This window comes from Durio zibethinus, chromosome 12 (assembly GCF_047325235.1).
Source record: "Durio zibethinus cultivar Kanyao isolate XHJ-2024 chromosome 12, ASM4732523v1, whole genome shotgun sequence".
NCBI lineage: Eukaryota > Viridiplantae > Streptophyta > Magnoliopsida > Malvales > Malvaceae > Durio > Durio zibethinus.
Genome location: NC_143173.1, coordinates 24,062,240 through 24,084,780, shown reverse-complemented (window position 1 = coordinate 24,084,780; position 22,541 = coordinate 24,062,240). Strand labels below are relative to the sequence as shown.

Sequence of the window (22,541 nt, the reverse complement as noted above, 5' to 3'; positions counted from 1 at the left end):
AATTACAAAAAGCCTATAATTTATGAAATTTCAAAATTATTTGGACCCATCTAGACCCGTTCAACTTAAATTGAACCTAATTTGAAATAATTAGAATATGAAATAACTCGTATTTAAGACTATCCAAATTTAAAAAAATCTAAATTCAAAATTATCCAAACCCAAAATTATTCGAATCTAAGACAAAAAGTATTGGGATCCATCTAGGCTCGTTTAACTTGAATTGAACCAAATCTAAAATAATTAGAATACGAAATAATTCATATTCAAGATTATCCAAATTTAAAAAATTTTGAATCCAAAATTATCCAAACCTAAAAAATTCAAATCTAAGACAATTTGAATGAAAAAACAGTAATTCAAATAATATGAATCTGAAAATAGCTAGTCTGAATGGCCAAACCGACTTGTTTGCCAACTCTAATTGTGATTCAACAATTGTAAATTTGTAGTAAAAAGAATTATAGGTGATATGATGATAAAAAATTACTCTACGCTTAATTAATGCAATTAACGCTTTATATAATTCTTGTTAGAAAAAAATAAGAGAATAAAAATAATAAAAAATAATTTTGGTTTTCAGACATGAAAAATATTTTTTTAAATGCAATTGTACTTCTAAGATATAATAAAATCTCAAAACTTTTCAAATTCGATGTAGTAAAAATGATTATATTAAAAAATCTAGTTATAATGAATTAATAGACATAAATTCTATTCAAATGGTTATGATCTTTTGTATAATAATAACTTTTATAAACAAAAATCTATTTATATTCAAATAGTTATGATGATTTGTCATATGATACTTATTTTTGTTTAACATAATTATTTAAAATATGAATAAAATTAACACAAAAATTAATGTTATTCATAAATAATTAAATCTTTCTATCCAATATGAGATGTATTACAATATAAACTACCAATAATCCCCATTAGTTTGGAATATTGGTGCGTAATTTTTAACATTTCATACAAATAAATATTATAAATACAAGAAGATATCTCTTAATTTAAACCTTCAATCAGTGTATATACCTTAAAATTCTAACGAACTTGATAATGTCTATAGATTAAACCTTAACTCCTAGTGTCAGAATTGAATATATAACGCATATGATACTTATTTATTTTTCTATTAGAGGTTTATAATCACCTTAACATTATTATGTCATGTGATTATCCTATTCATAAACATGTACAAGAGAGACTCCAATTTTTCTTATTGAAACTGCACCACTTTTATATTTATATAGGTAAAATTTTTATTATATTTCAATTGCTTTTGATGTTTAAATAATAAATTCATTTAAGAGTATAAAAACTTATCTTCCTCACGCTATGGATCATACTAATTTCTAAAATTTGAATGAATTTTACTAATACTAGACAGACACATAACAATAACTTGTTTTTCTCCATTAAACTTTGTAATTAGAGATTACTAAATCAAAGTTTGGTTCTCATTATTGGTGTCTAATAGTAAGGGTTTAAATCTATTATACTTGTTATACTACTAACAAAATATCTTGGAATTCAATTATCTTTTATGAAAATTACTCCTATTTGAATATCTAATATAATTACTTCATGCTAATATGTTCAAACTATTTATTTTGCATATCATTTATATGCTCTAAATATTGTTGTCTCGTTCTTGTCATTTTAAGCAATAAATGATGTTGGTTATAGCCACAACTCTATACTCATTAATATAAAATTTTAAGTATTTTATTTCTACACGTTTATCTATTCTAATGCAATTATTTTTATAATACAATTGGATAAATTTAATAAATAAATCAAGCCATTTTAGTCTTTTTCAGATATTTAAGAACCTTTTATGATTTTTACTTTAATAAGTTGTACTAATAGTAGTAATTTTTATTTCTTTTGATTCTTTTCACTTCCACTATGTGCAAATTTGCATTCTTTTATTAAAGAATTGCCCATTTAATTATCAAGATATCATATATATTTAATCAAGTTATCATTTTATTTATCTTTTCATTATTTAGTCATTTTTTTAAAGGAGTAAGTCTTCAAATCCACTCTTAGTGAAAAATAACTAGTAAATATTCTATATCTTAATATTTTCTTTTTATAAAATTTTCATAACTTTTATTTCAACTCAATATGAGAGTATGCATCAATAAGTAAGATACCAAATATAATCACCTTCAAAACTAGTAAACTCATGCTCTTTATAGTATTTAATTATCAAGATATCATATATATTTAATCAAGTTATCATTTTATTTATCTTTTCATTATTTAGTCATTTTTTTAAAGGAGTAGGTCTTCAAATCCACTCTTAGTGAAAAATAACTAGTAAATATTCTATATCTTAATATTTTCTTTTTATAAAATTTTCATAACTTTTATTTCAACTCAATATGAGAGTATGCATCAATAAGTAAGATACCAAATATAATCACCTTCAAAACTAGTAAACTCATGCTCTTTATAGTCTTTTTTTGAAAGTTTCATTCCAACTCTTGGATATTTAAAGTTTATTTAATCATGGATACTAAAGCCATATCCACCATAGTGCATGTCATTAAAAATAGTCAAAATTTCATGTATAACCACACAATATTATAAAATTGTGTCCAAATTATAAAATACATGAAATTTTTTTACCATATAAATAGAAAACATTTTATCAAGTTACAAAAAATTATATAACTTCTCCAATTGAATTGAAGTTATCTTAAATAATATTTTATTTCTTGTCGAAATAATATTATATAATTCAAATAATATGAATTCTATATCATTCTCTTGTCAATAAAATGCAATATTGAAATATGGACTGTAAAATATGATTTTATGATAAGAATATATATAATTGCTTCTTTTTTAAAAAGATTTATAAATTCACAATTTCTTTTATATCTTAAAATAATTCTCAAGAATTTTATCATTTTGATTTGATAACCAAGATCTTACTAAAATGTAACAAGGTTATAAATGATTTATAATCAAAGCTAGCAAGTACCTCATATCCCATTTTATGCTCATGACTAGGGGTGTAAATGATACATTAGTACTCGCAAGTTACTCAGGTTCAATTCGAAAAAAGCTCGAATTCGGTTCGATTATTGTCGAGTCGAGCTCGAGCTTGAGTAGTTCGACTTATCGATCAAGCCGAATTTGAGTATTCTTATATCTGACTCGAGTAGCTCGCGAGCCTAATCGAGCTTTTATATTTAAATATATTTTTATTATTTTAATTAATAAAATATTTCGAGTCCGAATTCGAGTTCGAGCATGAATAATGGAACTCTTGTCGAGTATACGAATCGAGCTTATTTTTACATATTAATTGAGCTTAATTGAGCGAGCTCGAGTAGCTCGAATTCGATCACGAATCGAACTTGAGCTTGAAAAATAAAACTCGATCGAGCTCGAGCCGAATATCGAGCCTCGAATTGTGAGTCGAGCTCGAGCTCGAGCTTCTCACTATTCGGCTCGGCTCGGCTCGTTTACAGCCCTACTCATGACCATGCAATGCAATGATCAAGAAAATCCACATATAACATACCATAAAATCATGAATCATAAGTTAAATAATTTAATTCAAAATAAAAAAATTAAAAGAATAGTAAATAAAGAAAGCAAAATTCAATGAAACTCAAGGCCTCTTATGAATTATTAATCATCGATTATTTTAGTAGAATATAAAAACTAAAAAGATAATAACAAAAAACTTATCTTATATTTAGTATTTATTTAACCAAGAAACTATTTGGATAATTAAAACTTTCCATGCTTGTTTTAAAAGTCGATTTTACCAACTTTGTCAATTTTTTTCCTTATATCTTCTTTATGCTAAATATGAATTTCATAATTACCTTTAAATTATTAAAAAAATAAAAAAGAAAAGAGAAATAATAGAAGATCATTACGGCTTTGAGGTTAAAAACACCTTTTTAAAGGTAATTATGTCTTTAGATATTATAAAACCTCAAAACTCTTCAAATCAGAAGTAGTGAAAATGACAATATTGAAAAATCTATTTATAATGAATGAATAAACATAAGCTTCTTTTGAAATAGTTATGACATTTTGTATTATTATGATATTTATGAATAAAAATTTATTTATATTTAAATAGTTATGAGCATTTGTTATATGATAATTATTTTTGTTCAACATAATTATTTAAAAATAATAATATTAATACAAAAATTAATTATATTTATCAATAACTAAATCTTTCTATCCAAGATCATATGCACTATATTCTAAACTACCAACAATTTTACCATAGCTAGGGATCGATATAAGAAAGAAAAATAATGAAAATGTATGTAAATCATGCAACTTCTAAGGACAAATAATTTATGGACTTTTTATTCATTTGATTTTTATTGAAAATGCTGAGATCAAACTCTCTCTCTCTATATATATAATAAATTTAAAAATTTTAAAAAAGATTTATGAATAGTAAACTATTAAAAATGTAGCAATTTGTTTTTTTTTTCCTTTTTTTTTGGACAATATCTGAAATTGATTTTTAAAGAAAATTCAAATTCACAAATTCGTAGAATTAAGCTAAGAAAAAATCATATTGAACAAAAATGAATTACTACCCAAAACAACATTGCTTTTGTCGTCCATTAATCCTTATCATGATAGATAACTATATATATACTACCTCCTTGAAAATATGGGTGACTCATAAAACACAAAATCAAACACTCATAAAATGCACAACGATTTTACCAAAAGCTGCAAGATTAATTAGCGATGGATACATAGAAGGGGCAGTGAGGGCAGCCCTCACTGCGATTTTTATATCCCTTAAAAATAAATATAAAAATGTTAAAAGTTTTTATTTCCATTATAATGTCCCCACAAAAAATAAAAACAAAATATATGATAGATGTAAAAAGTCAAAAGTTGCATTAATTAGAAGTGATAGATATTTAAATAAAGAAATATTTTAAAGTTATTATAAAAAAAAAGAGCAAGTGAATTCATTGAAAAAACACTATCAGTTTTCCTCTTCCTTTCCTGCTTATCGCTTTTCTTTTTTCAAACCAAGAAAGTAAGACAAATTTTTAATAGGAAGAACCAGAAAAGGAAACTAAAGAAAGTAAAAAGGGGTAAAAGAAAGTCACTAAATTAAAGAATCAAATTACAAGTTGATTATCTTCTTCTTCCAACAAGATATTCAAGTAAGTAATTATATATATATATATTTATAATTAGTCAATAAGTCAATGTGATAGAGTTTTTATTTACTATTTAAAATTTATTATATTGATGAAATAATTTGATAATGTTATTGATAGCATGTAATTTTTTTTTATCATGTTTGAGTTTTTTGTGTTTTATATTTTTCTTTATTTAAATTAACTTTAAGTTTGGCAAAGATTAATTTTTATATGGAGATTATAAAACTAGTTAGAAGTTTTATCCAATTTCTTGCATGGCAATATATTTACAATATTTGAATTGCATTTCTACTTATATATTTCAAATATAGAGTTGGTTGATCTTCATTACCATGCATAATTATATTTTGAATATGTTTTCTTATTTTTTATAAATTACATAAATTAAACTATTTACTTTAATTAGTTATGGAGAAATATTTTATTAAAAGGAAGCCAATATTTTAAGAATCATATGGAATCAATACTAGTGGTACACATCATTGTGCAAAGTAAGTTTGTGTTGAATTAAACTTAGATGATCTTCTTTTGGATCTTGGGTTACGACAAAAAATTTTGAACTATAACACTAATGATACAGACAAGTTTCAAAGAGCATATTTGCAAAAGGGTCCATGTCAATCTTATGAACATAATTTTCCCCAAAGAAAAATTGAAAATGCATTATGTCATTTTATTCTTACATGATTTAAAGATTATGCTAATTGGTTGGAATATAATATAGAGAAGGATGCTGCTTTTTGTTTGTGTTGTTATTTTTATAAAATAGATATTGGAAAGTAAATATGTGGTGATTATTTTGTTTCAAATGGATTCACTAATTGAAAAAAAAAAATATTTGATATTGATGTTGGAGTTCTTAATAGTGCTCATAACAAAGTTTTTAAGTATTGTCAAGATTTGCAAAATCAAAAGCAACATATTCAATTTGCTTTTACAAAACAATCTGATCAAGCACGAAAAGATTATCGAGTTCACTTAACTGCAACACTTGATTGCATTTGCTTTCTTTTATGTCAAGGTTTGGCATTTCGTAGTAAAGATGAAACTGAGAATTCTCACAATCAAGAAATTTTTTTTTTAGTTTCTTAGATTTCTTGTTAATCATAATGAAACCATCAATAGTGTTATTTTAGAGAATGCATCAAAAAATTCAAAAGTGATAGCACATGATATTCATAAAGATCTTATTCGTGTTGTAGCAATTAAGACTATCAATACTATTATGAAAGATTTTCTAGATGGATTATTTTTCATTTTACTTGATGAATCTCATAATGTTTTAATCAAAGAACAAGCTATTATTGCTTTGCACTATGTGGATTCTAAAGGGCATGTTATTGAATGTTTTTTAGGTATAATAAATGTCGGTGATACAACCACTTTGTCATTTAAAACAGCTATTGAAGCATTATTCTCTAAGCATAATTTGAGTATGTCAAGAATTTGTGGGCAAAATTATGATGAAACAAGCAACATGCAAGGAGAATTCAATGGATTAAAAACTTTGATCATGAAAGATAATACATTTGCTTATTATGTGCATTATTTTGCTTATCAACTTTAATTGACAATTGTAGCCGTGGCAAAGAATCATGTTCAAATTACATTACTTTTCAACATTGTGACAAATGTAATGACTATTGTTTGGGTTTCATGTAAGCAAAGAGATGTTTTTCGAGAAAAGCAACTTGATAAAATTGTTGAGGCATTATAAATCAGTGAACTTTCTATGAGAAATGGTTTAAATCAAAAAATAAGTCTTCAACAAGTTGTGGATACACGATAGGGTTCACATTATGGGACTTTGATAAATTTGATCCTTATGTTTAGTTTCATTATTGATGTGCTTAAAATTATTGTGGAGGATGAAAATAGTTTGGAGCAAAAAGGTCAAACTTTTGCTTTATTAAACTTAACTCAATCTTTTAACTTTGTTTTCAACTTGCATTTGATGAAAAATATCTTGAAGATTACAAATGAATTGTCCTTGGCATTACAAAAGTGAGATCAAGATATTATGAATGCAATGGCATTAGTAAAAGTAGCGAAATAATGACTACAAATAATGAGAGATAATGGATGAGAGTCTTTGCATAATGAGATTTCTTTATTTTGTGAAAAAAAATAATATTGGCATCTCAAATATGGATGATATGTTTGTAACTCATGGAAGACCTCAACGTAATGTTCAAACAATGACAAATTTATGTTATTATCGGGTTGAGTTATTTTGCACAGTAATTGATATACAACTTCAAAAGCTTAACAATCATTTTAATTGGATGAATATAAAGTTATTTCTTTGTGTGGCTACTTTAAATCTTTGTAATTCTTTTGTAGCTTTAGATAAGAAAAAGTTGATTCGTCTTGCTCAGCTTTATCCAATTGAATTTTCTAATGTGGAGCTACTAGGTTTTGACAATCAACTTGAAAATTACATTGTTGATTTAAGATCTCATAATGAGTTTACAAGTTTGAAAAGTATCAGTGACCTTTCCATAACATTTGTTGAGACGAAAAAACATTTTATGTGTCCATTGATATACTTACTTGTAAAATTAAGTTTGATACTACTAGTTTTTATTGCATCAGTTGAAAGAGCTTTTTCTACTATGAAGATTGTGAAGAATTGCTTGTATAACCGACTGAGAGATCTTGGATAAATAATTGCTTGGTTACATATATAGAGAAAGATATATTTTATACTATTGATAATGAAAAGATTTTACGACGCTTTCAAAATATGAAAACTCGAAGAGAACAATTGTAATATGTTATTTCTGTGTATATATAAAGTAGGCTTTTTATGCATTTTAGTTTATTTATATATATTCAGTATTATATATTTTTGCCCCCACTAAGTGTAAATCCTGGATCCGTCCCTGCATTATCCAAATGTGGTCCTCAATTTTCACATGTTTTCTTTGTGATGATTTGCTTGGGGAAGCTTGACTAAACAATGTACAATTATGGTGACTATTTAAATAGATTTTGTGCTTTTTTACGTTAGAAAATGAAATTTGGGAAATTAAAATTTTTCACATCATCAAATGTTTCAAAATGCTTGATAGTCGACTTTGGCTCTATTACTAGAATGCAGCACTGTTTCGATTTTAGAACTTATCTTGAATTTTCGATACACTCATCATTGACTTCCAAACAAAATTATAGAGGATTAGTGGAAAAAGTAAAAAACAGACTTAGTTATTCAAAAATGAAGCAATCGTCTTTAGTAAGCAGAGCAATTTTGATTTAGTCCGTCACCAATACTATTGCCAATTATACCATGCAAGTAGTAAAACTCCTAGTATCAATGGTTAAGGAAATTCATGCACTGAACATAAATTTCTTATGGGGTCATTCTGATGGGGTTATGAAAGTGGCTTTGATTAAATAAGTTAAAATTCATCGTCCTTAAAGGGATGGGGCTTGCCCATTCAAAAAACCTTGGATATGAATAAGGCTTTGCTAGCTAAACTTGGTTGCAAAGTGACAAAAGGAGATAACGATTTATAAGTCAGGTTGTTACGTGCTAAGTACTTAAAATGTGTACCTTTTTTCCAAACAATGAAAAAACATGATTCTTTTGTTATTTGGAATAAAGAGTTTGGTGGTTTAAGGTTTCAGAAAACTGGTTTTCAATGGGAATCGAATTGCTTTGGTGTGATAAGTTGACACCGAAATGTCTGCACATCATACAACTTGAGTTAAGACTAAGGTAAACTTATCCAAAAAATAAGATAGATTTATTATTGGTCTAAATCCACTAAATAAATACAAAAATAAGATGAACTGAAATAGAGAGATTGTATTCACACTAGCTAAAAAAATAGAGCATGAATATGAATGAGATTATGGTCAGATTCATTATTATGTAATCTATAAGAGTAAATGAGTTCACATGCAAACCTTTGATTTTAGGCATGATTCTAACAATGCAATTTAAAAGTTCCCTTGCTTGGAGGGATGTTCCTAACCTATATATTTTTTTATTATTCTTTGGTAGAAAGAGAATAAAATTTTTTTTATCTTTAAGCAATCTTTTAGATTGTTCTTCAAGTTTTATATCTCTTAGGTAAATTTCTTAGAGTGGTAAACTTCTATTATTCTGTATCCTCGATTAGAATTCTTATGATGGTGTTTCTATATCCCTTAATTTCTAGTCTTGGTGATGAACTTTTATCCTTTTTAATCCAATAATCATATTCCATCATTATTCAAATTCTTATGAGTTATCTTTTTTGTGAGTTTTTCTATTTGTAGTTAATCTTCACATTTCAAACATCAAATTCTGACATCAAATTAGTATCAGAGCTATGGTAGGTTATCGTCATCAAACACCAGTAAAAGAGATTGAAGCCAACATCGACGTTACAGAAACTACCAATGTTGACCCAAGAGATGCCTTTATAGAGGAGATATGGTAACAAATCTTTTAACTACAACATCAGTTGCATATACAAGAAAAGAGAGGAGATAAAGAGGCAATAAACAAGATAAAAGAGGAACCAATCCATACCATAGAAACAATAGCAATTCTGATGATAGCACCCTATCTCACCCTCATTAAGTCAAAAATTATCCACCCAAAAACCCACTTCAACCTAGTATATTCAATCCGAAGATAAAAATTACTGAGTTCGAAAGGAAGATGCAACTTGAAGAATTTTTAGATTGGCTACACACAGTGAAACGCATATTTGAATACCATAAAGCTTTTAAACATTGCAAGATGAAGCTAGTGGCCATCAAACTTAAAAAGTATGCATCTTTTTAGTGAAAAATTTTGAAAAAGTAAAGGGAAAGAGAAGGTAGAAAAAAATTACAAATAGGGATAAGATGAAAAGAGAATTGAAAAAGAAGTATCTTCCAGACAACATCTATTAATATGTCTTTCTTAGCTTCATAACTAGAAGTAAAAGGATCTCTTGGTAGAAGAATACATAAAAAAGGGAATCACATCCAAGACTAGTGTTTCTACCAAACCTCATTCAAATCTATCGTCAAAGAAAGAAAAAGCCATTCCTAACAAACCATAATCTAGTGCTGTCAACACTCAAACCCGAAAACACTTTAAGAGCCAAAGAGTTAGGCATATACATTTTGAATGTCTAAATCTCAAGATAGTTATGTTGGTTGAAGATAAAGAACTTGAATATGCTGAAGAAGAACCCATTGAAGTACTCTAAGATTTAAAAAAAAATGTTAAAAAGACTTATGGTAATTTTGAATCCTCACCTGTTATACAATACAGCTTAAGTAATGTGCATGTAAAAAAAAAGACTGATTACACAAGAATAAATTTCACATTAAATGCACTGCTCATGATAAGGCATGTGAAGTGATTATTAATAGTGGCAGCTTTGAGAATAAGGTATCCACTTTTTGGTACAGCGACTAAACCGAAAAAACATGAAACATTATTATCCCTACAAGTTGTCAAGGTTGCAATATGAAAATAAGATCAAGATCAACAAACATTGTTTGGCATTCTCTATAGAGAAACACTATAAGGACTCCATCATAGTGGTTGTAGATCATTTTTTCAATATGACTATTTTGTTCCTTGTACCAAAACTATGATGCTTTTCATGTTTTTGATCCGTATTTGAGAGAAATTGTAAGGCTACATAGAGTTTCTACATCCATGGTGTCTAAATGAGATTTCAAGTTTCTTAGTCATTTTTTCAGCGCACCTTTTGAAGGAAGCTTGGCACCAATCTCAAGTATAGTTCTTTTCATTATTCTCAAAACCAATGAGAAAACTAAAGTTATCAATCACAGCTTAAAAATTTTATTGAGAAGTTATGTGAGAAAGAAACTAAAACAATAGGAACTTGTTTTACTATAAATGGAGTTTGCCTACAACCATTCACCAAGTTAAACCATTAGTTGCAGCACTTTTAAAATTGTTTTTAGTAAGAATGCAATCTGTCATTTGGTTTTAATTCAACTATATACTAATCAGCATTTTGATGAAGATGTAAAAAAATAAATAAAAAGTATCAAAATATTTCATGAACAGGTTTAAAATAAAATTTTATAAAAAAATAAAAAATATAGAAGGGTAATAATCATACATTGAAGACATGCGAAGTTCAAAGAACATGATTTGGTATGGATTAACTTGCAAAAAAAAAAATTTTTTATAAAAAAATTTGACAAATTACAACCTAAGACAAATGGCTCATGTAGAATTCTTCAACATATTAAGAAGAATGCCTACAAGATAGAGTTTTTCGATTCTTATAGAGTATCTTTCACCTTTAATATTATTGATTTGTCACCCTATTATGGTGAGAATACTAGTTCAGACTTGATGATAAATCTTTTCCAACTAGAAGAGATTGACATTGGAGTATCTGTACATCATACAACTTAGGCTGAGACAAAGGTAAACTTATCCAAAAAATAAGATAGACCTATCATTGGTCCAAATCCACTAAATAAATGAAAAAATAAGGTAGGCTAAAATAAGAATATTGTGTTCACACTAGCTAAAAAAAAAAAGCATGAATATGAATGAGATTATGGTCAGATTCATTATTATGTAAGCTATAAGAGTAAATGAGTTCACATGCAAATATCTTGATTTTAGGCACAATTCTAGCAATGTAATCTATATGAGTAAATGAGTTCCCATACTTGAAGGAATGTTCTTAGCCTATATATTTTTTACTATTCTTTGGTAGAAGGAGAATAGAGTTTTTTTTATCCTTAAGCAATTTTTTGAATTGTTCTTCAAGTTCTGTATCTATTAAGTAGATTTCCTAGAGTGGTGAATTTCTATTATTCTGTATCCAATATTAAAATTCTTAAGGTACTGTTTCTGTATCCCTTAGTTTTTAGTCTTAGTAGTAAACTTTTATATCTTTTAATCCAATAATCATATTCTGCTATTATTCAAATTCTTGTGAGTTATCTTCTCTGTGAATTTTTTTATTTGCAATTAATCTCTGCATCTCAAACATCAATTTCCAACATCATAAGTGGTTGGGTAATCAATTTTTCAAGACAAGATGCAACCAACTAACAACTGAATTAGATGACTCGCATTGTGTTAGTGATTATATGAGTCTCAATGTTGGCTGGGATTGGATCAGAATTGGAGATACTTTAGATGAAGTTAAAGAGCAATTAACTTTATTTCACTTGTCTCCGTTTAGGAAGGCCAACTTATTTGGTCGAATGCTTCAAATGATTTTTTTTATTATTTCTGCTATCTATAGGTTGTTGTTTGGTGATAATCAAACCAATGTTTGTTGTAATGGTTTGAGACCGTTAGATGAATTTAAAAATAAAAGAAAGTCATCACCAATCTTTTTTTCGGTTAAGTGTTATTAATCACCTAATAGAACTTATCGTTTTAATAAAATCTTAAAATTAATTAAAAAGATAATTTTAGAATTTGCTAAATAATTTGATTTCAAGAGTAGATTATATGTGGAGAATGATTAACATCAGCACAACACTTGTTTAAAATGATACTAATTAATTATATGTTAACTTTTGAATCTTGACAAAAATGATATTAAATTTAGTATTTATCAATAATTCCCTTAACTTGTTTTATTTATCATAATTTTGGCTTTTTTATTATTTTATTTGAAAAAAATAAATTAAAATCTTATTATTGAAAAGTTCTAAAAAATATTTCAATATGCTAGTAATATTTAAAGAAAATTTCTTATCTAAGGGTTTTTTATAATGCACTACTAAGACATTTTAATAATTCCATTCTCGGGGATTTGTATTTATTTAAAAAAAAGATAAGTACACAATGCAAATGACAAAATGTCGATGAACATATTTTATTTTTCTTTTAAAAAAATTATTAGTTTTTTTATTTATTGTATTTTTTAAAAGAAAAGATAAATTTTTATTTTTATAAATACTCTAATACGCTAGTAATATTTAAAAAAAATTTTTATCTAGAGATTTTTTAGGTATCACTATTCAAAATACCATAAAATCTCGTTATTGGATAAAAATTTTTAATTTTTTTACTATTTTTATTAATAAATTTTTAGTTAATTTTTTATTTTATGAAAAAAAATTTTATTATATTGAAAATTTTTTATAAATATTCTAATATACTGATAGTATTTAAAAAAAATATTCTCACTTAAAAATTTTTTAAATATCACTACTCAAATTATTTTAAAATCTCATCATTAAGTAAAAATTTCCTATCTTTTATTTATTTATCTATTTATTTTATTATTATTTAATAATTTTTTATAACACTAAAGATCTTAACTATCACATCAAATTTATTTTCAACCATTTCAAGTTTATATTAAAAAATATTAAAACACAAATAAATATTAAAATAAATAATATAATACAGCAAAACAAAGATAAAAAAACATATCCAATAAATTTGTGATCCATAAACCCAAAATGCTTGGTCTGAGCTTACGATGGAATAGGCTTGAGTTAGGTCCACAAATGCAATCCACTTGGCTTCTTATGTCCCTTTTTCCTTAACGACCGATTCCCAATCCCACGTTTTAACCCTGTCCTTCTGACTTCTCTAAAACCCTTTCCTTTCTTTCTCTCTCTCTCTCTCTTTTTTTTTTTTTTTCCCGAAGTCCTAAACTAACCGAACGCCCCCCAAGTTATTTCCTTTTTTGCTCTTTTTTCTGTCAAAGTCTTCCCCCGATTTTTACTTTTCTTCCTTTCTCGTTCGTCTTCCCCTCCTTCCTTCTTCCTCCTCTCCCATGCCGAACGGATCTCTCTTTTTTTTTCTTCAACCGTTCACCAAAAATTTCTGATTGATTTTTTTTTAGTTGCTTCTGCTAGGTTCCTCACTTCGGTGAGGACTGTTTTGTTTTCTTTTTGTTTGTTTATTTTTGGTAAAAAGCAAGGGAATTTTTGTTTGAGAAATTGTTGATTTTTGAAGATTTGGCAGTGAAGGTTGATGGTGGAATCTGTGTGGTTGGGCTTCTAGTGGATTACAAGGGTGCAGCCATGGGAATTTTTTTTGGCAAGGTGTTTCCTTGTTTTGAACTGAGATAAGTTTAGTGGCTTTGACGATTGGCTATTTGTTGGCTTGCCAATTCATGTTATCATGTCGTGATTTGTGTCGATTATGATTTTATACGAATAATTTTTACATAAATATAATATAAATATTTAAAAAATATAAATATAATATATTTATTATACATATTATATATTACACGATATAATTAATATATTTAAAAATAATTTATATTGAAATAATATGATATGATATGATTAAAATAATTATATATGAATAATATAATTAGATATAATTAAATAATTTATTTAAATAAAAAATTTATTTAAATTAATATTTAAATAAAATTATTTAAAAATTAAAAATTTATTTAAATATCAAAATAATATAATAAACATAATTTTGAAATAAATTAAAATAATTTTTTAATTTTTTTATGTTATAAATAATATTGTATGTTAAACATGTTATTATTATTGGATAAAAATACGGTATAAATAATATTGTATTATAATCATATCTATATAAATAAAATGAAAAATATAATTAGATTAAATATATATATTTTATATAATTTTTATATCATATTATTATATCTAATTTAAAATTACTATATCTAATTTAAAATTACTATATCTAACATTGCTTCCCGAAATTATGAAATTTGATTATAAAAATGACTACAAAAAATTATAGCATATGTCGGCAGCGAGGGAAATAGAAGACTAAATATTTTCTGAATTAATTACATGTTACTGAAGTGTGCATGACATGATAAACATATTTAACAAACGAAGGGCTATAATATGTGATTCACAGATAAAGTTATATCTAACAAAAGTTTGAAATGCTAGAATAATGGAAGATGACATGGCCCTCGTAATTTTGCGGTCCACAATGCAATCTCCACACATCATGGTTCTTGAACGTCTAACGAGCCACTTCTGGCCACGGTGCACATCAATTAATAAATTATAAATTAATTAAATTTATACGCAATAAAATTTGAACCGAAAATCTTAACCCTCCTTACTATTAAAGCGGAATCTAGTTGACTATACTATAACAATTAAAGCTTTCTGGAAAGGCATAACATTTAACAAGGAAAAAAAACTGTAATAGGAAGATAATGAAAGAAATAGTAGGCGCATGATGAGACATCTGGTTGGAAATCAAAAGAGATTTCTTTTTAATTAAAAACTTAGAATATCCAAAGTGCTATAACAATATTTTCTTTTTTCAAAATTTGTATAATTTGCATTTCCTTTTCAACAAATATTTCAACTGATTGTACAAACACAGTAAATAAAATTTCCCCATTTTCCTTCCTGTTAATCCCCAAAATGTCAATTTGATTCCCAAGTTGCTGTGATGTCAATTCGATTCCAATTAGCCTTCCTTTCTACAAATGCCAACTAATAATAAATAAATGAATCTTTGTTATTATTAGTTTTATTTATATTAAATTTAAATAGCGAAAAATAAATAATTAATAAATTTAAATAAAAAATTTATTATTCGAATTGATGATATTCTTTGAATAAATAATATTCATATATATTTATGTTTTAACAAATAATAACAAATATTTAAATTTGTATTCAAATTTATTATCCGTTTATATATGTTAAATATATATAATTTTATGTTTGTAGAAGATTTTAAATTTTAAAAAAACTTATTTATTTATTATTAATTAAGAGTAAATTTAAATTTTAAATTAAAATTTTGTTTATCTTATATTGTGATAAAAATTTTAAATAAATAAAAATTTTAATTGCTTCAAATATTTAAGCAGATAATATTTATTTAAATAAATTTAAATTTAAGTAATAATATTAAACTTAAATAGATTAGATATATAATAAATATTAAATAAATTTAAATACGAATATTTTAAAAATAATAGATATCCACTTTATTATCATTCTTATTCATTTTTTCAAAAATTGTATAATTTGAATTTCATTTTCAATAAATATTTCAACTGAGTAAATAAAATTTTCCCATTAGCCTTCATGTTTGTCCCCAAAAAATCAATTTGATTCCCAAGTTGGAGTGATGTCATCTTCCAATATTATAGCATTTCACAGTTTTCTTAAACATAACTTTATCTATTTATAAATAAATTGCCATAGCTTAATTTCTGTATTCATTGACAATTGTCAGAAAGCGGTGTGCTGGAAAAAATGGCTGCAGCGGCTCCAACTTCCAGCTATGACCGGTGGACAAAAACAAACTAATGGACTGCAATTAAAATAAAAGATATTATTTGATACATTGATTGTAATGAAATTAAGATGATGAATATATATATATATATATAATTTTTTAAAATTATTTTTTTATTTTTTAAAATATATATTAAGAGATATGTATCATCATTTTTAATTTTATTTATGAAATTAAAATATTTTAGTAATAATTTATTTAATAATTTTTTATATAAAAAATTATTTGATATATTAAAAAGCAAAAACTTTTAACTTTATAAATAAAATTAAGATGATGATACTCACAAAGTTAATAAACTTTATAACATATATATATATGCCCTTTTCGTTTTTTTAAATATCTCAAAATTAAAATTTTTTTATATCTAAAACTGTTAGTGTTTTAAATTTTAAAGTTATTTTATTTTTTTAGTTTTTTAATATTAAAAATCATGCCATTTAAAAAATTTAATATTAAGATACTCAAATAATTTTTTTAAAATTTTGTGAAAATAAGCAGCAATTATTCGATAAACTTTTAAGATATCATTTATAATTTTTATATTATAATTAATTAACCATAATTAAAATTACGCGGAATGTATCAAATTTATATGGAGTTCCATCACCAAAATCTTTTACTTTTTATCTGCTCGTGCTTTTACTTGATTTACTTTTGAAGCCAAAACATACGTAATGGATTTTTTGTGACAAAGCAGATTAGGTGTTCCATCTTCTTCCCCATTTTTCGGCAAAGATGGGTCCACATTATTATTTTCCCACTTCTTTAATGATGGGTCCAGATGCATTAATTATAATTTATATCTCAACGACGGAGTGAAAAAATTGTATGAAACTGAAATCCTTGGAAACAATCACATTCAAGAAAATGGCAGCTGCTACTAGTGATGTAAGTACTTCAAATGATGATCGGATGAAAGATATTAAAGAATTTGCTCGGTCCAAAGTTGGAGTCAAGGGCCTGATAGATTCAGGCATAGCTTCCATTCCCAAAATTTTTATACAACCACCTGAAACTCTTTCCACTCTTAATCCTTATCAAACAAACACTAGCATCCCTGTAATCGACCTGGAAAACATTACCTCACAAGCTCACCGTCCCAAACTCGTTCAGCAAATCAAAGAAGCAGCCAGTGAATGGGGTTTCTTCCAAGTAATCAACCATGGAATCCCCGTCTCATTGCTGGAGGAGACTATTGAAGCAGTCAAATCATTTCACGAACAGCCGAAAGAAATCAAGGCTAAGTACTATAGCCGTGAAGAGAGAAGTAGCATGCTTTATTCCAGCAATAACGATCTGTATCGTGCCAAAGCAGCTACCTGGCATGACTATCTTCAGATTTGGATGTCACCAAAAGAACAAAGTGCAAAGGTCGAAGATATACCAGAGATATTGAGAAAAGAGTCACTTGAATGGGACTGTTGCGCCAAGAAAGTTGCTGAAGATGTGATGGAGCTGTTGTGTGAAGGGATAGGATTAGAATCTAGCAAGTTTAAGGACATGACCCTTTCCGGTGCGAGGCTTTTTGTGGGTATCTACTACCCGTATTGTCCTCAACCTAATCTCACACTAGGGCTTACCTCACATACGGATTCAACTACTCTAACAGTTTTGCTTCAGAACCAGGTTTCAGGGTTGCAAGTGAAACATGGAGAAGAATGGGTGGATGTGAAGCCCCTTCCTGGAGCGTTGGTAATAAATATCGGCGACTTGCTTCAGGTGATTATAAATTATCAAGAACTTTTTCTTAAATAACTGTTAAGAGAGTTTAAAGAATAAATAATCAGAAGCAGAAGATCAGATCAAGTTCAATTTAGTAGTTTGAATTGATTTTCTTGTATTGGAGCGCATGCAGATCATTTCCAATGGTGAATACAACAGTGTTCAGCATCGAGCTCGAGCTAATTCATGCGAAGAGCCACGAATCTCAGTGGTCGAGTTTCTGAATTTTAGCAAATGGGAAGAATCTGGGTATGGACCTTTGCCAGAGTTGGTGTCAGCAGAGAAACCACCTCGTTATCGTCAATTCACCACGGCTGATTTTGTTAATAACTTTTACAGCAAAGGACTGGACAGCAAGTCCCTGGTCGATAAGCTTAAGCTTTAAGCCCTTTGAATCAAATCACTTAGAAAATAAGAATATTGTAAGCACATGCCACACCCATGGCAATTCTTGATTGCTGCTTTTCTTTATGATTATCCTAATGACATTAATGAATAAGAATGATTTTCTTTTCTATTTGATAATGGGGGCTTCATCTTTTTCATTTTTTCCTGTAAGATTTGCCTTCCTTGTCTTGGATCTTGGCTTTGACATTGTCACTGGTGTCGCTGCTCTCGACCTCGAGAGTTACGGTCTTGCCGTTATAGTTCACATATATGGATTTGCTATTTTCAACATGGAAATAGGGAAATTAAAATGGAGAAACCATGCTTTTTTTTTTCATTACAGAAAATTCTGTTATTCAATTTAAGCCCAAAGTGACAGAATAAAGAATATAAATATTCATTTGTTTATTTGAAATAAGCCTGACCCTGTTAATTCGTTAATCAGGCTTAACGAAATTCACATTCTATAGCTTGGAAATTAAAATCTATTGCTTTCAATGAAATCCATCACCAACATCGATGGCAAGAAAAATTCATACTAAAGGACGAGGCATTAGCAACAAAGTAAATTAAAGCTGCTAATAATACTGATGCCCATTGCCCCTAAGTTCAGTGGAACATCAAGGGCTGAAAAACTATGACATGGGCAAGCATTTTATCTCAAGACTGGAATCCCACAGCCGTCAAACAAAAGCGGGAAGTTCTTATCTCCCATAACCACAATATAACTCCTCAAGGAAAAGCAAGAACAATACAAGCTTATTTTCAAAGGTGGATTAAAGAGTTGCACAACTTTTGTCTCGGTCAATTAAGATCAAAATCCATCCTGGAACTACAAATGTGTAACTAGAGGAACAGGGCAACAACCTTGAATCTAAACAGAAATTTGTTTAAACAAGAAAGAGAACTCCAAGCACAGCAAGCAGCAGCTGAGTTAATAGAAATGAAGCAAAGAATCACGGGCTTCTTCCGCGTCTGCCACCCTTTCTACGGTTACTGTCAGTGGGAATGGGGGTAACATCCTCTGAGGCGAAAAGAAGGTCAGATGTCAAGTTTACAAGAGTTGACGTGAATGGACATAATAAAACTGTGAGAAATAATATGAGAGAATTGTACCTATGCGGCCAATTTTCGTGCCTGAACGAGCAAGAGCTCTATGTAATTACTTCAAATGATGAAACAGAAATGAAATTTGGGAAATTAAAATTCTTTACATCATCAAATGTTTCAAAACGTTTGTAGTCGACTTTGGCTCTATTACTGGAATACAGCACTGTTCCGATTTTGGAACTTATCTTGGATTTCCGGAAAACTCATCACTGACTTCTAAACAAAATTATAGAGGATTTGTGGAAAAAGTACAAAACAGACCAAGTTCTTCGAAGGTGAAGCAACTGTCTTTAGCAAGCAGAGCAATTTTGATTTGGTCCGTCACCAATACTATTGCCAATTATACCATGCAAGCGGTAAAACTCCCAGCATCAGTGGCTAAGGAAATTGATGCACTGAACAGAAATTTCTTGTGGGGTGGTTTTGATGGGGTTAGGAAAGTGGCTTTGATTAAATAGGTCAAAATTCATCGTCCTTAAAGGGATGGGGTTCGCCCATCCGAAAGACCTTGGATATGGATAAGGCTTTGCTAGCTAAGCTTAGCTGCAAATTGACAAAAGAAGACAGCGGTTTATGGTTTAGGTTGTTACGTGCTAAGAACTTAAAAGGTGTACTCTTTTTCCAAACAATGAAGAAACATGATTCTTTCGTTATCTGGAGTTTAAGAGTTTGGTGGATTAAGGTTCCGGAAAACTTGCTTTCAATGGGAACCGAATTTCTTTGGTGTGATAAGTGGCTGGGTAGTCAATCTTTCAAGACAAGATGTAACCGACTAACAACTGAATTAGATGACTCGCATTGTGTTAGTGATTACGTGAACCTCAATGTTAGCTGGGATTGGATCAGAATTGGAGATATTTCGGATGAAGTTAAACAGCAATTAACTTTATTTCACTTGTCTCCGTATAGGAAGATCAACTTATTTGGTCGGCCGCTTCAAATGGTTTTTTTTTTTTTTTTGTTTCTTCTATCTATAAGTTGTTGTTTGGTGATAATCAATCCAATATTTGTTGTAATGTTTTTGGGCCGTTAGACGAATTTAAAAATAAAAAAAATTTATTATCAATTTTTTTTTTGGTTAAATGTCATTAACCATCTATTAAAACTTATTTTTTTAATAAAATTTTAAAATTAATTAAAATTAATTAAAAAGATAATTTTAGAATTAGATAAATAATTTAATTTTAAGAATCAGTTACGTGTAGGAAAAAAAAAACATTCTCATAGCACTCATTTAAAATAATACCAATTAATTATATGTTAATTTTTGAATCTTGATAAAAATGATCTTAAATTTGGTATCTATCAATTCATCACAATTTTGGTTTTTTTATTATTTTATTCAAAAAAAAAATTAAAATCTTATTATTGAAAAGTTCTAAAAAATACTTCAATACTAATATTTAAAGAAAATTTATCATCTAAAGGTTTTTTAAAACTTACTACTCGGATATTTTAATTATTCTATTTTTTGGAATTCATACTTATTTAAAAAAAAGATATATATGCAATGCAAATGACAAAATGTTAATACACATATTTTATTTTTTCTTTCAAAAAAATTATTAGTTTTTTTATTTATCGTATTTTTTAAAAGAAAAAAAAATTTTATTTTTATAAATACTTTAATACGTTAGTAGTATTTAAAAAAATTTTAATATAGAAATTTTTTAGGTATCACTATTTAAAATACCATAAAATCTTGTTATCAGAAACTTTTTTCTTATTTTTTTCTTATTTTTATTAATAAATTTTTAGTTAATTTTTTATTTTATGAAAAAAAAATTTATTATATTAAAATTTTTTTATAAATATTCTAATACGTTTGTAGTATTTAAAAAAAATCTTTTTACTTAAAAATTTTTTAAGTATCATTATTCGAATTACCTTAAGATCTAATCACCAAATAAAATTTTTTTATCTCTGATTTGTTATTTTATTTATTTATTTATTATTTAATAATTTTTTTAGTATTAAAGATCTCAACTATCCACATCAAATTTATTTTCAACCACTTCAAGTTTATGTTAAAAAATATTTAGTAATAAAAAAATTATTAAAATACATAAAAATATTAAAACAAATAATATAATACATCAAGACAAAAGATAAGAAAACATACCCAACAAATTTATGGTCCTTAAACCCAAAATGCTTGGACTGGGCTTATGATGGAATAGGCTTCAGTTAGGTCCACAAATGCAACCCACTCGGCTTCCTATGCCCTTTTTTCCTTAATGACCGATTCCCAATCCACGTTTTAACCAACTCCTTTTGACTTTTCTAACACATTTTCTTTCTCTCCGTTTTTTTTTTTTTTCAGAAGTCCTAAACTAATCGAACGCCCCCGGAGTTCTTTCTTTGTTGTTCCCTTTTTTGGCCAAAGTCTTCCCCCCATTTTTACTTTTCTTCGTTTCACCTTCGTCTTCTTCTTCTTCTCCTCTTTCTTCCCCTCCTTCCTCCTTCTCTTCCAAGCCGAACGGGTCTCTCTTTTTTTTTACTTTTTTTTTGCTTCAACAGATCACCCCCAAACGGTTCACCAAAATTTTCTGATTGATTTTTTTTTTTTTTTGCTTCTGCTCGGTTCCTCACTTCGGTGAGGACTGTTTCTTTTTTTTTTTTGGTAAAAAGCAAGGGAATTTTTGTTTGAAAATTTGTTGATTTTTGGAGATTTGGCAGTGGAGGTTGATGGTTTAATCTGTGTGGTGGGACTTCTGGTGGTTTACAAAGTGCGTCTATGTATATTTTTTTTTTTTTGGCAGTGTTTCTTTGTTTTCAACTGAGATACGTTCAGTTTCTGTGACGATTGGCTATTTGTAGGCACGACAATTATCGTGTCCTGTTTTCTGTTAAATATGATTTCAGGCATAATGTATGAATAATTTTTATATGAAATGAATAATTTTTAT

The 22,541-nt window shown here is 27.4% G+C and overlaps 1 protein-coding gene and 1 long non-coding RNA gene across 3 annotated transcripts; one reads left to right on the top strand and one right to left on the bottom strand.

Annotated features, from left to right (window-relative positions):
- Positions 1-17,228: 17,228 nt before the first annotated feature.
- On the top strand, positions 17,229-18,652 carry LOC111296039 (1-aminocyclopropane-1-carboxylate oxidase homolog 4-like). Its single transcript, XM_022890050.2, has 2 exons — positions 17,229-18,132; positions 18,269-18,652. The coding sequence occupies exons 1-2, from the start codon at positions 17,242-17,244 to the stop codon at positions 18,518-18,520; spliced, it is 1,143 nt and encodes a 380-aa protein (XP_022745785.2). The 5' UTR covers positions 17,229-17,241; the 3' UTR covers positions 18,521-18,652.
- Positions 18,653-19,254: 602 nt separating this feature from the next.
- LOC111296041 (uncharacterized) lies at positions 19,255-22,541 on the bottom strand. Of its 2 annotated transcripts, none has more exons than XR_016326156.1 (2): positions 21,755-22,541; positions 19,255-19,546 (listed from the first exon to the last, which is right to left on the bottom strand). It is a non-coding gene; the product is annotated as an uncharacterized LOC111296041 (long non-coding RNA). The 2 variants fall into 2 exon arrangements; XR_002690917.2 differs by lacking the exon at positions 21,755-22,541 and adding an exon at positions 19,639-20,732.

Bases quoted from the DNA above. Each gene is read 5' to 3' on its own strand.
- LOC111296039 (XM_022890050.2), top strand. From the start codon at position 17,242: ATGAAACTGAAATCCTTGGAAACAATCACATTCAAGAAAATGGCAGCT. The intron at 18,133-18,268 runs GTGATTATAAAT...GAGCGCATGCAG, and splicing joins ATATCGGCGACTTGCTTCAG to ATCATTTCCAATGGTGAATA.